Source organism: Chiloscyllium plagiosum, unplaced genomic scaffold (assembly GCF_037043375.1).
Source record: "Chiloscyllium plagiosum isolate Xiang-an unplaced genomic scaffold, Cpla_swu_hap1 HiC_scaffold_48, whole genome shotgun sequence".
Taxonomy (NCBI): domain Eukaryota; kingdom Metazoa; phylum Chordata; class Chondrichthyes; order Orectolobiformes; family Hemiscylliidae; genus Chiloscyllium; species Chiloscyllium plagiosum.
Genome location: NW_028270186.1, coordinates 8,919,496 through 8,933,787, shown reverse-complemented (window position 1 = coordinate 8,933,787; position 14,292 = coordinate 8,919,496). Strand labels below are relative to the sequence as shown.

The 14,292-nt window shown below is 43.8% G+C and overlaps 1 protein-coding gene across 1 annotated transcript in view; it reads right to left on the bottom strand.

Moving 5' to 3' along the window:
• Positions 1-5,821: 5,821 nt before the first annotated feature.
• LOC122542971 (leucine-rich repeat transmembrane neuronal protein 4-like) overlaps positions 5,822-14,292 on the bottom strand; it is a 183,205-nt gene continuing 174,734 nt past the window's right edge. Inside the window, exon 3 of the mRNA XM_087984191.1 lies at positions 5,822-6,343. Coding sequence (XP_087840317.1) covers positions 6,119-6,343 — 225 coding nt within the window. The 3' untranslated portion in view covers positions 5,822-6,118. The remainder of the gene's footprint in view (positions 6,344-14,292) is intronic.

The following is a 14,292-nucleotide window of genomic DNA, read 5'->3' as shown; positions in this document are numbered from 1 at the left end:
TTTTCATCTTTCAGAAGTTCCAATTTGGTGTACAATAGTGTTCAAAGCCCTTAATTAATTGATTGTGGGTTCAGACCTCCAGCACTTGGACTAATGCTGAGAGTGTTTTTTTATTGGTCCATGTGATCAGGGTGTCGCTGGCTAGGCCAGCATTTATTGCACATCCCTAATTACCAAGAGGAGACAAGAGTCAACCACATTGTAGATCTGGAGTCACTTGTAGCCAGACCATGTAAGGACGGCAGTTTCCTTCCCTGAAGGGCATTAGTAAACCAGATTTTTTTTTCAAACAATCATCACTGGATTCATGATCATCATTAAATTCTTAATGCCATTGTAGGATTCAACCCCAAGTCCCCACAACATTACCTGGGTCCCTGGAATAATAATTGTGCGATAATACCACGAGCCTAGTGTCTCCCCTAAATATTTGAGAGAGTGTTGCATTGATAAGGGTGTCTTCAATCAAATGAAATTTAAGCCAAACCCTCGCCAATCTATTTGGGTGGCTTTTATGAGAGAGAGAAATCATTGATCTTCACAATTCTTCTATACCCAAGCCCCTTGCCCTGCTAACCACCTCCTCCTCCTCCCCCTGACATCATCATCTGACTCTGAAGCGATTGTAATATGGCTATAGGTCCAATGAAACATAATAAAGCGTCCCAGAAGAAGGCCGTTCAGCCAATCATTTGCAGTATTTCTTTCCAAGGAAAATCCAGTTCAGTCCTACCACTGCCCTCCCACCCAATTTATCCAATTTCTTGTTAGGGAGGAAGTGCATCTCAAATTCTATTTGCTTATTGACCAGTTTTTCCTTGAGTCATCTCTGGTTCATTTTCCATTCAACTTAAATCAGGTTAAGTTGGTGCTGTCTGATCAAAGGTCCTTAATTTCTATTCATTCTTCATAAACCATCCATAATTTTATACATATTGCTCAAAGATGCTCAGCTGCCTTAGCTGTTGGAGATTCTGCTTTTGCTTCCCTGTAGTCTCTCATCCCTGGAGCTGTTCCAATGAATGCCTGCACTCTTTGCAAAGCCTTCTAGTTTTCAAAATATAAAACAAGGGTCACCGTGCAGTCAAATCGCTTCAGCTAGTTCGAACAAATCATCATCTTTGCTTTTGTACTCCATGCCTCACTTAATAAATCTTATCAGAATCTCAGGTTTCACTATGTTACAGCTGGCATGTAAGGATGTCAACCAACTGCACACAACTTGGTGTTCATATTCAGAAACCTGTTCCGTTTCTTCAATCTCACCCCAATGTCAATATGATTTTTTTTGACAGCCCTTTCCTTTTCCTTCAGAGTCTCCCTCCAAGGCATGGATTGTTCCAAAGTAGAACTTAATCACTGTTCCTTCACTGTCACCAGGTGAAATTGCTGCAGCTCTTAGCACTGTGTGCTAAGCTGACACAACATGAATTGTAATAACTCTTGTAGGTGGCTCATCACCACCTTGACAAGGACAATGAGGGATGGACAATAATTGTTAGCCCAGAAAGCATTGCCCACATCCTGTGAAAGGATTTGCAAGCAGATGATTGGACATGGACTCAAAAAGGAAAATTGAAGACTCCCAGGAAGGAGCAGGCAATGCTGTCCCAAGGGTTGCTGTGTCCCAAGGGTTAGCACAAGGCAGAATGGGCTGAACAGCTGCCTCCTGTGCACATTTGTCCGTCATGGAAGAGGTGTTGATAATTCACAATGCATCACTGAGGTTGGGATTTGGAAGGCTGTGGTGGAGAGCAAATGCAGAAAGAGCCAAACACTTGACAGTATTTTGTTGATTTGGACTGCAGCAAGTGGCTGAACAGGATGAGTGACCAAATGTCCCTGTCTTGTCCCTGTCACGTGTCTGTTCATATAAGTTATTGCATTGTGCCACTTGAGACCTCAGGTTGGTCTGGATGGCCTGTTATGAAAGGTGTTCTGCACCTTCCTGAATGCTGTGAATCGAAATTGTTTTCTTGGATGTGGCCCTCAAGTCAGGTTGATGAACAGTCCCGGAGCAAATAAAATTCTCAAATACGAGATGTTTCAAACCTTGTGTTCCTATTCATAACCTATTTATTGCAGACACAAGTAAACCATGACTTTATTTATGACTTATTATAATTATGGAACAGTTTCAAATCTATTCATTTTCTTTGGTTTAACAGTATCGTACTTGGCAACAAAACATCGAATCAAAACTGTGATCTCCAACAGCAGTGGTCAAATTAAATAATAATCAGCATCTCCACTTCAAAAGCACTTTGTTGGCTGTGAAGGCAGCCTGAGGTAATGAAAACACTATTTGAATGCAATTCTTCCATTTATTTTTAAGCAGTGGCTTTTCTTCCATTATAACCCTCACATCTCGTGCTGGCTGAGCAACCAGAAAAGCAATTGGCGTGTGAGCTTTCGTAACGAAGGGACTGTGGGATAAGATTGAGGAACGTCCATTGCAATTGTTTGGGGGGGAGGGGGTGGTGGGTGCTTGCTGAGACCACAGCTGGGTAACAGCACCATTCTTTTACTGTCGCTAGGCCAGAATCGACAAACTCCCTTCTGAAGAGGACTGTGGGTGTCCCAAAACTGCAGTTCAGGAAGGCAGCTCACGACCACCATCTCAAGGACGATTCTGGGGAGTGACGGAGGGTGCAATCAAAACTGGCCTGGCTAGCACTGTCCACGTTCTATGAACGAATTAAGCGCAAGTGGTCAGTTGTGAGATGATTGCAAAGGTGATTGCGGTACAGCAGGTGGGATTGGGGAGAGTGCATTTGCTGCTTCAGGTGGGAGTGTTCTCACCTCCTGTATGGTATGGATGAGGTTCTGCAAGTGCAAGAGGAAACTGTCCAATCCATTTTGACAGCATTGGCTTTTGGAAGAGCCCTCAGCCATTCATGTCTCTGGTGTTTGACAGATGAAATCGGAGTGGAGAACCCTAACCCAAATTTCCAGATTTTTGTCCCTGTTAGCATGGTGCAAATATTCTGGGCATCTTGTCCTGCCCTGACCCAGTTGGGGAGCGTTACGTTCGGTGGCAATGACTTTGGTGATGTCTTCATTTGCCATAGATTTTTCCCACAGTGCTGTAAGGTTGACAAAAGAGAAATGCCCAGAATGCAATGGGTGCTACAGTTTGCAACCAAATATCCCAGACATGGAGTTCATGAAGGCAGCTAAATACAAACTCTAGCAACCTGTGGATTGAAATTTTGAGTAGAGGGGAGGAGCTAAACCCAGGCTGCTATCTTTGATTGGGATGGGTTGCATATGTTGACCTGACTTCGGTGCTCAACAATGGGGCCAGTTTTGCACTTGCTTGCAATTTTAGGCTGTGTGACTCGCTAAACCCCAAATCCATCTGCCTTTCCCAATTGTCCCTTTGAGCAGGTAGCAAAGATGTTCTCCACCCATCAGCCCATGATGGAGGAAGAGGAAAGGAAGTGGGATTGGACCCAATTGGGTTTCTGATTTGTCCCGTGTTGAATGGTGTTCGCAGTGATTTCAAACCTCATTATGTTGGATAGAGGCACTGTGACATATCAGGTGAACCTCATGTCAGTGATGTGGATTCCTGGGTGGATCAGCCAAAGCCACATTGTGAAAAAAAGCTATCTTCCTGAAAACGTCAGCTGGAGAGCTTTGATGTAGCAGAACAGGCCGAATCGAAACCACTGTAATCAACAGCACTGATCACATTCACTAACTGTTCCTCATTGCAGTAGCTGTCAAGTGTAGACTAGGTGCTTTTCCACCAGATGAGCCAGGTTAGATGGAGTGAATGGATTCTGATCATTGTTTTAAATTGGTCAGATTCTCACTGGGAGTAAGAAAGGGATATGATTGCACATTCTAGAATTCCAAGGGGACTTGTGAATGTCAGCATGTTGGACCTTCTCCAGAATCTGGGCTTCGCTTGTAGGGGAACTTGCTTAAAATTGGTCAGCTGAAATTAAATTTCCTTCAAGTTTTCACCGGGTGGAGTAGGATCCTTTGAGGGAAAGTGAAAGTAGTTGGATTGATTCGTGCAAATGAAAATGTAATTGCTTCATTCCACAATGTTAAATAAGCAGTTTGAGGTAACATTGGAGTGTATTTGGCATTGTCTGGGAGGAAAAGCTAACATTGATGGCAAAAGCTCTCCACCAATGCAGATGTTCAATTTTCACTTCTGGGTCTGCGACAACCGGGTGGTTGGTTATTGATTTCTCCAAATTGTCAATCAGTCCATTATCATTGGATGGTGTAACAGTCATCAGCCTTTCCATCATTTAATCCCACCTGCCTTCCAGCCTAAGGACAAAACTTTGCTGGGGTCCATTCTTCCCCTTTCCCCTGTTTCTGTTCTTTCTCAAAGCAGGTCTAACTTTTTTGATGATAAGTCACTGCCAGATCTGCTGAGTACTCGGGACATCTTTGGTTTATCTGCTTGGTACATATCAGGGAGTGGGGGTATGATTAGCTCAGTTGGCTGGCTGACTGTTTTGTGACACCAACAGCATGGGTTCAAATCCTGTCCTGACCAAGGTCAACATGAAGTTGCACCTTCCCATTGTTGCCCCTTGCGTGATGGGTGGTGACCCTCAGGTGAAGCGTACCACCTCTCATCTCTTTCCAATGAGGGGATAGCCCAGTAGTCCTAGGGGTGAATGGTGATCTTACCTGCTCGATAGAGAGTGTTTGTTGTTAAGTATTCTCCAAATGGTAATTGGGTGTAAAGCAATTTGTGATTCAACGCACACAAGTCACTCAGGCACATCACCCATTTGCTCCCTTCCCACAATCCAAAATAGCAATTTATAAATCAATCTGGGGGGATTAAATTAAGAGAAAGTGAGAACTGCAGATGCTGGAGATCAGAGTCAAAGACTGCGGTGCTGGAAAAGCACAGCAGGTCAGGCAGCATCTGAGGAGCAGGAGAATCGATGTTTCAGGCATAAGCCCTTCATCAGGAATCAAAAAAAATTAGCACAAGATATCTTGACCTCGTTGTTGCTTTGAAAAGTCAGCCAAAAGAAAAATTACAGGTCTGCAACTCTTCTTCACAGTCAAGGATAAAGCACTTGTCTGATTCAGCCAGTAATTAATGCCAAAATATGGGTCAAGTGACCACCCTCCCATGAGACGGCCAATCCATTAAAACCACCTCCTTTGAAATGAACATCCGATATACCTCCCAGGTGTTTGAACTGACCATGAGGAGGAAGGAATCACCTTCCTCACTGGATGGCATGGTTTATTGCTGAACCTTGCTGGGTTGGTCAAAGAGTTCTACAGCATGGAAACAGACCCATCGGTCCAACCGGTCCATGCTGGACAGAATCCCAAACTCAACTAGTCCCACCTGCCTGCACCTGGCCCACATCCCTCCAAACCTTTCCAGTTCACCTACTTATCAAAGTGTCTTCTAAATGTTGTAACTGTGCCCACGTGCAAAAAAAAAGTTGTAAATTTTTCCAGTTGAGATGCATATCACGTTCTTTCACATGCAACAAGCCACACACCATATTCGGCCTCATCTAACTTGACGCACTACACGAGAATCTGAGACAATCTGACTCCCGCACCTCCACACCCCCCTTGGTCACCTTTATTCTGAAGTTGGCCACTAGGTCATTCACTAGACATATGTGTGTCACAGACAGATGACAACTTGCATGATCTCCAACCTGACCGACAGCACTTCAGCTTTTGTTTGGGCTAAAATCAATGATATTCCAAGCAACCCTCGCCATTACTGCTTTGGTGAAACACAGCCCAACTCAAATCTTGAAAATTAGACTTCTGGTTTTCCAACTCAAGTCCCCTTGTTGGGGAAAGCATGACAACGAAAATAGTTGACCCATCCTTTACAGTTTTTAGTTTATTTTCTTAAGAACATCATGAGCAGAGTCTTATATTTACATCATCAAATACCAAAGCACAGAAAATCAGGAGGATGTCAAATCTCTGAAGTTTAGCAGTTGTGATTTATTTTAATGGCCACAGATAGTTCAGAGTTGTATGTTTTTAGTTAAAACTCAGCGAGGACCATTTGTCTTAAACTTCCTTTGTCTCTTTGTTCTTCCAGACTGGAGCATTTCACCCCCAAGAGTCAATCAACCAACAAGGTCTCTTTCTATGGTGAGTGAGGTGGTTCAAGATGTATGTTCGGTATAGCCGAGCGAGCCACTGTGCTAATGACGTTCCGACTCATAGCTGGTTCCAAGTTGCTGGACTCCGGTTCCTCCTGTCGGGGGGTCTCGTACCGCTTGTGTATATGAAGAGTCTGATGTGCTTTGCAGTACCCAACCAGTGGCTGATCGTAGTTGTAAAAGGCTGTGATGTTCATGGGCAGTGCAGTCTGTTAGAGAAGAGAACACAAGAGCATGTTAGTTTCATCACATTCCACCTTAGGCACAGAGGTGAGATGTTGTTTCATGCTTCAGATTATTTCTGTATCTGTAACCGGGGGAGGAGAATGAGACAGAAGAGAAGGAGGCCATTTGGCCCATCACATTTGTGTCAGTCCTCCGATAGGATGACCCAGTTAATATAATTCTTCTGATCATTCAAGACCAACAATATCCACGGGGTGACAATCCCAATTTTTTTAACTCTCTGATCACTGCTAGTTCCAAACTTTTGAAGAAAGGAGACATGCTAACCTTCAAGTGCTTAGTATTATGAAAATTTCTGTACCCAGTGAGCACAAATTTTAGTTCAGGAGAGTGGACAGGTTGTTTCGAATGAATGAATTCACGCAGATAGTTTGTGAATGTACCTGCCCAAGGAGACTGAAAGTGCTCAGAAATGGGATTTATAAATGAGCAGTGAACTACAAGAAAAGGCTTGCATTTTTGTCACACCTTTCATGAAGTACGTCTGAAGCCTGGTCACTGTTCTAAAATCGGGGTTGTGGCAGCCAATTTGCGCCCACAGTGAATTTTACCCAGCAACAGCCAACGCTGTGCTGCCAGAAAACATCGATGGAACAGATTATGTGGTCTAACCCTGACCTCATGGCTTTTTATGGGCTTGCTGTGCACATCACAACAGTGAATTTCACTTCAAAAACATTTCATTGTCACTGAAGTTCTTCAGATTGTCCTGAGGCTGTGATGTTAGAGTCAGACAGCACAGACACAGACTCTTCTGTCCAATCAGTCCATGCTGAACATAATCCCAAACTAAACTAGTTCCATCTGCCTGCTTTCTTATTCATGTACTTATCTCCATGACGTTTCAACGTTGTAACCATATCCGCACGCACTACTGCCTCTGGAAGTTGATTCCACACATGAACCACTCTCTGGAAAAAGAAAATTGCCCCTCGTGTCTTTTTTAAATCTTTCTCCTTTCACCTTAAGATATATCCCCTCGTCTTGATATCCCCCATGCTAGGGAACAGACAGCTGCCATTCACCTTATCTATACCCCCCATGATTTTATAAAACTCTATAAGGTGCATCGTTGGAAATTGTTATTAAATTGTTTTCTTCAGTATTGGAGAGGTTTCACTCAGAAACTTTAGAACACTTGGGTCAACAGTAAATTGAAGGCAGGTCAGGGCTATGGAGGGAGAAGGAGTATGCTTATAGTGCTCATTGCTAGGGGCAACAGGTCATCATCCAAGGAGGATATGAAATGGCTCTAATTGGGCAGATGTCTCATGTCAAATTCCTTTGTCCCAACTTTATTACTCGCCTTGTGTGTTGACTGGTAGAGTGAAATGATTAAACCTTGAGTGCCTCCTCAGGTCTAACCTCTCCTTTCACAAAATCCTCCCTCAAGGGTGTGTGCTGTTGGCCAGGCCATTCCAAACTGACCTCCTCTCAGTCTCCCCCTCAATGGTCTCCCATGGCTAATGGCTCCACATTGCCCACATCTATCTCCCCCTTCCTGCCCAAACACTCCCTTTCTCTAACCATTTCCTCCACTCTCCTCTTTGTTATGGACCGGACCAAATCCCCTCAAAATGTATTAAGAAGGTAGCCTAGATCCTAACTTTTCTTCATTTGAAGGTAAATGTAAGGTGTTGTGTTCCAGATACAATTTGATTGGTCAAACTACTCAACGTTAAACCAAACACAATTTATACAACAAAATACAACAAAAAAAAGAACTTGTTTAGCTGTAACTCGATTGGAAAACTTAACACAATAATAGATGAGTTATCTACTAAACAGTAACTGTTCCAAAATAACATCCCATAAATACACCCTTGGCAAAAGGCAAATTTAAAAAAACAAATTGTCTCAAATGCAACTCCAACAACTCAGGAGGGAAAATACATCAAGAGGAAACTCTGGGAGAGAGTGTAGCAGGTAGAGGTGCATTGCAACAACAGATCCAGCAAGAACTACTACTGAAAACTAAAAAAACTAAAAATCCTCGTTCTTTGAGATTTGACCACACCCATTCAGGCTGCCTCTATTGTTCCAACTTCAAAGAAATCCAAGAACTCACAAACTGAGGGCGGCACGGTGGCACAGTGGTTAGCACTGCTGCCTCACAGCGCCAGAGACCTGGGTTCAATTCCCGACTCAGGCGATTGACTGTGTGGAGTTTGCACATTTTCCCCGTGACTGCGGGCTTTCCTCCGGGTGCTCCGGTTTCCTCCCACAGTCCAAAGATTTGCAGGTCAGGTGAATTGGCCATGCTAAATTGCCCGTAGTGTTAGGTAAGGGGTAAATGTAGGGGTATGGGTGGGTTGCGCTTCGGCGGGTCGGTGTGGACTTGTTGGGCCGAAGGGCCTGTTTCCACACTGTAAGTAATCTAATCTAATCAAACTGTTTACTTTCACACAAATTGCTCGGCACCTCTGCTTCAATGTTTATCTGAAAAGATACAGGAAAAAATGGCCCCTTTAAGTCATAGTATCATCACACCTTCTCCCCCCCCCCCCCCCCCCCCCCCCCCAACCCTATCTCCAAGCACCTTGGTGTTTTCTATTCAACCAGAATCTTTTTATGCTGTTTGTTGAATCCAGAAAGGGGGCAGAAAATAACAGGCATGATTGTTGGGGGGAGGGTTGAGGTGTTGACAGGGAGCGTGTTTGATTGGGTAGCAGTGGTCTGGAAAGGGGCCAGGAAACATAAGAACGGCCCATAACTTACTTTCTCTCTGTCTCCCTCTCTGTCTGGCCCGGGGCACACACTGAGGCGAAGGGGCTATTGATGTAATCTTATAAGCAAACCCGTGACAATATTTCAAAACAGTTCACCTTTTGATTTTCATTTTCTTAGTTCTGTCATGGAATTTATGAGTAGGGGCAAGTCCATCATTAACTGCCTGTCTGTAATTTCCACCGTGAACTGAGAGACTTGTTTCAGAGGGATTGATATGTCATTAACATTGCTGTGGTTCTGGAGTCATGTGCAGGCTAGACCGGATCAAGGTAGCAGATTTCCTTCCCTGAAGGGCATTACTGGAGCTAAGTCTGTCAGACGATCAGCCATGGTCTTATTGAATGGTGGAGCAGGCTTGAGTGGCCAGATGGCTGACACCTGCTCTCAGTTCTTATGTTCTTCTGTATAACAAACAACAGTCACCATTCCTGAATCGAGCTTCATATTCCAGAATCATTGATAATTTATAATCAATAATTATAGTTATTGATTGAACACAAGTTCTACCAGCTGCCATTTTATCAATTTAACCATAACAGGAGATGATATTAACTGCTTTAAAGCCCTGCTTAACTCTGTCGAAAAAAAACAAGATGTGGAGGTGCTGGTGTTCGACTCCCTGTTGAACTATAACTTGGTGTTGTGTGAAACAAAAAGCAAGTGTTTGTGATCTCTACCAGCTGCCATGGTGGGATTTCAACGCGTTCCTGAGCTGCTGGTGTGCGAGCCCAGTGATGTTCCCATTATACCTCCATATTGCCTTCCCACCCACCCCCACTCACCCACCTCACCCTTTATTTCTGGGTGTGAATGTGATAACTGGGTCAGAGGGAGAGGTCTGGCATTCTACTGTGCTGAAAAAAGGCTTCAGAGGCTGCAATTGCACAACACATTCCAGACGGGACAGGGAGCCACGAGAATTTTATCCCATGTCGGGGTGGGGTGGGGGCGTTGATGGGTTGGGGAGTCAGTGGGTGGAGGAGAGGAGGGACATGCGGATTTTTATTGTGGTCCTTGACAAGAGGTGATGGCAAGAACAGAAGAAGGTTTCCATGGGAGGTTATGACAGGACGAATGACAAGACAACAAGGCTTGGGACAGTGGAGAGACTCAGCAGGTCTGTGAAACAAAGTACAGAGTTAACATTTCAGGTCTGCTATGACTTGTCAGCTGGCGAGTCAGGTCAAGACATACCCAAATGGTGCCTTTTATATACCCAGCATCCTTCACTGCAAAGTGCTTTGGGTTTTGATTTTTAAAAAAATTAAACTTCTAAGTATCTCTCTCGGAATCACTGAATTACACTTCAATAACAATATACTCCTTCAGCGTAATCTGGCAATTAATGGTGTTTTATGAGCTATTAATCTTTTATTGCTAATCTAAGCATTCATGCTTATCATCTAGTGTCTGTCATCTTTAATTAGACATGCCAACTGATTTTTCAATTAAAATATAATTGACGTTTGAGTTTTAATTGCATTTTTACTTTGTTTATCAATTTAAGCGTAACAGGAGATAAAAGAATCAGACCTTGTTGTATTCAAAGAGAGAATACGCATGATATGAACAGCTTAAAAGTCTTATTTAGCTCTGTTGAGAAAAAAGGAGCCAAGTGTTTCTGTGGTCTCACCCATCCCTATCTGTGAAACCTACTCCATCCCTTCACTCTGATGACGTGCTCTAATTCTGCTTTTTCGGACCATCCTCTGCAAGTTTAGTTGCAACTCCACTTTTGTCTTGTTCTGCCTTGAGTTGCCAACATCACAAACTTTGCAATGTTCTCTGACTGTTGACCTCGCACCCTCCTCCTTGAAGATGCACCTTGAAAGCTAACTCTTCCGGCAAACGCTGACACCTCCTAATGTGGTTTGACGTCAAATTCTGTTTAACAATGTGCCCGCAAAGCCCCTTGGGATGTTTTCCTGCATTGTGTTGGTTCCACATAAATGCAGTTTATTGTGGTAGGTGCACTCTGTCTTGGATAGTACTAAAAGCAGGCGGACTTAATCTAACAAAACAAAATAAAAACTACGGATGCTGGAAATGAGAAACAAAAGCAGAAATCACTGGAAAAGCTCAGCGATGGTGAAACCATTTGTGGAGAGAGAGATCAGAGTTGAAGTTTCGGGTCCTGTGACCCTCCCTCAGAACTGAATTTAATCTCACAGTCGTTCTGTTTCCCTGTCCAGACTTCAGATGCGTTCCAGTAATTAGATTACTTAGAGTGGAAATAGGCCCTTCGGCCCAACAAGTCCACACCGACCCTCCGAAGAGCAACCCACCCAGACCCATTTCCCTACTTTTACCCCTTCACCTAACACTACGGGCAATTTAGCATGGCCAGTTCACCTAACCTGCACATTTTTGGATTGTGGGAGGAAACCGGAGCACCCGGAGGAAACCCACACAGACACTGGGAGAATGTGCAAACTCCACACACACAGTTGCCCGAGGCTGGAATTGAACCCAGGTCTCTGGCGCTGTGAGGCAGCAGTGCTAACCACTGAGCCACCGTGCCACCCATAATGGGAATCAAATATCAGGCAGATTGGATAGCAGGAAGTTTCCTTCTCCCCAGAAGACTCTCCTTGTTCCTCTTCCCCTTACTCCATCGTTGTAACCTTATGGCCTGGAAAAATATGGATTTTATTTAAAAAATTTTCAAAGAACATCTCCTTCTTGAGTGCATCTGTCTGAGCTCATTGCACTTGATTAGAATGACATTTGCTGAACAATTCTCTGCATTGTTGGAAGCAGACCAGGCAATTAGGAAGGCAGATGGCACATTTGCAACTATTACAATCTGTTGGAGTTGAGGCTTGAGGGAGTTGTGCTGAAACTGAATAGGGATTTGATAAGACCACACCTGGGTTGGAGGGATGGAGATAGACCAAATTTGATTTGAGTTGATGTATTGTTGTCACCTGCACCTCAGTACGGTGAAAAGTTTTGTTTTGCTGTGCAGTGTAAGCAGATCATCACGTGAAAAGATCATAGAATGACAGAACAGAGTGAGGAATACCAAGGTATGGCTGTAGAGAAGGTGCACAAAAAGCAAGATCAACATTAGATTTGAAATTTGAGAGGTCCATTCAGAAGTCAGTATTTTTAAGAAGTTACAAATGATCTTATTAGAGCAAAAATCTCTTCGTGTTGGTCATGACAAGCCTCTGACGGGGTGTTTACCTCGGCTTGGGAGTCCCAAAACAAGGGTCATCATCTCAGAATAAGGGCTCATCCATTCCAGATTGAGGTGAAAAGAATCTTTTTCACTCAGAGGGTTATGAATCTAAGGTATTCTCTATCCCTAACAGCAGTGGATGCCCAGTCATTGAGTACATTCAAGACGGAGATTAATGGATTTTTGCGCACCAAAGAAATCAAGGAATCAAGATTGGGTGGACAAGTGGAGTTGAGATAAAAGATCAGTCATTGTCGTATTGATTGGTAGAGCAGGTTGGAATGGCTGCATCATGTGCTCCCACTTGTATTTTCCAGGTTGTCAGCATTTATACAGCTCCCCTTGGAAATGGTGCAATTGATTCAACTTCAATCACTGCTCGTGGTCATATCATTACTGTTCTAATTACCCTTTATGTCTTCTCCTCTCCCTCCAATATTGCTTTACATCGAGCCTCTGTAAGGCTCTCAACAATGACCCTTCAGTAACAATGAACTGATCAGTGTCAGTCCGTCAACTGTGCAGAAGTTGTGTGCAACTCCAAAAATATCATTCTCCACATGGTGGGCGGCATAGTGACTCAGTGGTTAGCACTGCTGTCTCACAGTGCCAGGGACCCGGGTTCAATTCCCGCCTCGGGCAACTCCCTGTGTGGAGTTTGCACATTCTCCCCGTGTCTGCGTGGGTTTCCTCCGAGTGCTCCGGTTTCCTCCCACAGGAGGAAAGATTGTGCAGGTCAGGTGAATTAGCCATGCTAAATTGTCCATAGTGTTAGATGTAGGGGAATGGGTCTGGGTGGGTTGCATCTTTGGAGGGTCGGTGTGGACTTGTTGGGCCGAAGGGCCTGTTTTCACACTGTAGGGAATCTAATCTAATCATAGCTCCACAGATGCTGATAGACCTGTTCAGTCCCACAAACAGCTTCTGTTCCTAAAACAGTGATAACAAACTTTTTGCTCTTTATTCTCTCAACCTTTTCAAAATTTTCAATCCTCTCCTTAGCTTTCCCTGCCTCAGATGTTTGTTAAAATCTAATTATGGTGACACTTTCCAATCTTTAATTTCACCCCAGTGAATCCACAGCCGCAGTTCTGATATCCCCTCTGACGATAGGCTTCACACACTCCCACCCCACCAAACTGCGCACAGTTTTTTCACTGTTCTTGTGGGCTGTGGAATAAGGTTTTCATTATGTACTTGAACAGGTATCGATGCTTCAAACTGCACCAGAACGATATTTGCACGAGTTAACAAAAGTTGAGATTTGCTAACATTTTGAAAAAAGAGGTAGCCAAACACTAATTTTGTTTGTCCTTACCACAAACTCTGTCACAAAAAGTTAAGTGGAAGCTCAATAAAGTTCAAAAGAGATGTGAGGGGTAGGCTTTTTAACACTGGAACGCACTGCAGAGGTGGTGGAAGAGGCAGATACGATAGGATGTCCAAGAGACTTTTAGGTAAACACATGAATATATATGGAATGGAAGGATATGGACTAAGGGCAGGCAGAAGGGATTAGTTTAATGTGGTGTCATGTTTGGCATAACATCGTGGACTAAAGGACCCATTCCTGTGCTATATCGTTCTATGTTGTATGTTTCATGTTCTAAGATAGGAGTTGTGAAGGATTAATGGCCATGACAATGGATTGTGCTGGCAAATTGGATCTTGCAGGATCTGGGTTGCTAAGCAAGCATTTCTTGCTCATGCCTAATTATTAAGAGTCAGCCACATTGCTGTGGGTCTGGAGTTCCATGTAGTCCAGACCAGGTAATGATCGAGGAATTCCTTCCCCTAAGCTAATGACCGAGTTAGGTTTTTACAACAATTAACACTGGTTACATGATTAACATTAGATTTGCTTTCACTCCAGATTTTTACAGAATTCAAATTTCCCCACCTACCACAGTGGGATTCTGACCCAGTCTCCAGGATGTGAACTCAGGGTTGTGGATTATTAATCCATGACATTCCCACCATGCCATTATCTCCCCTCGC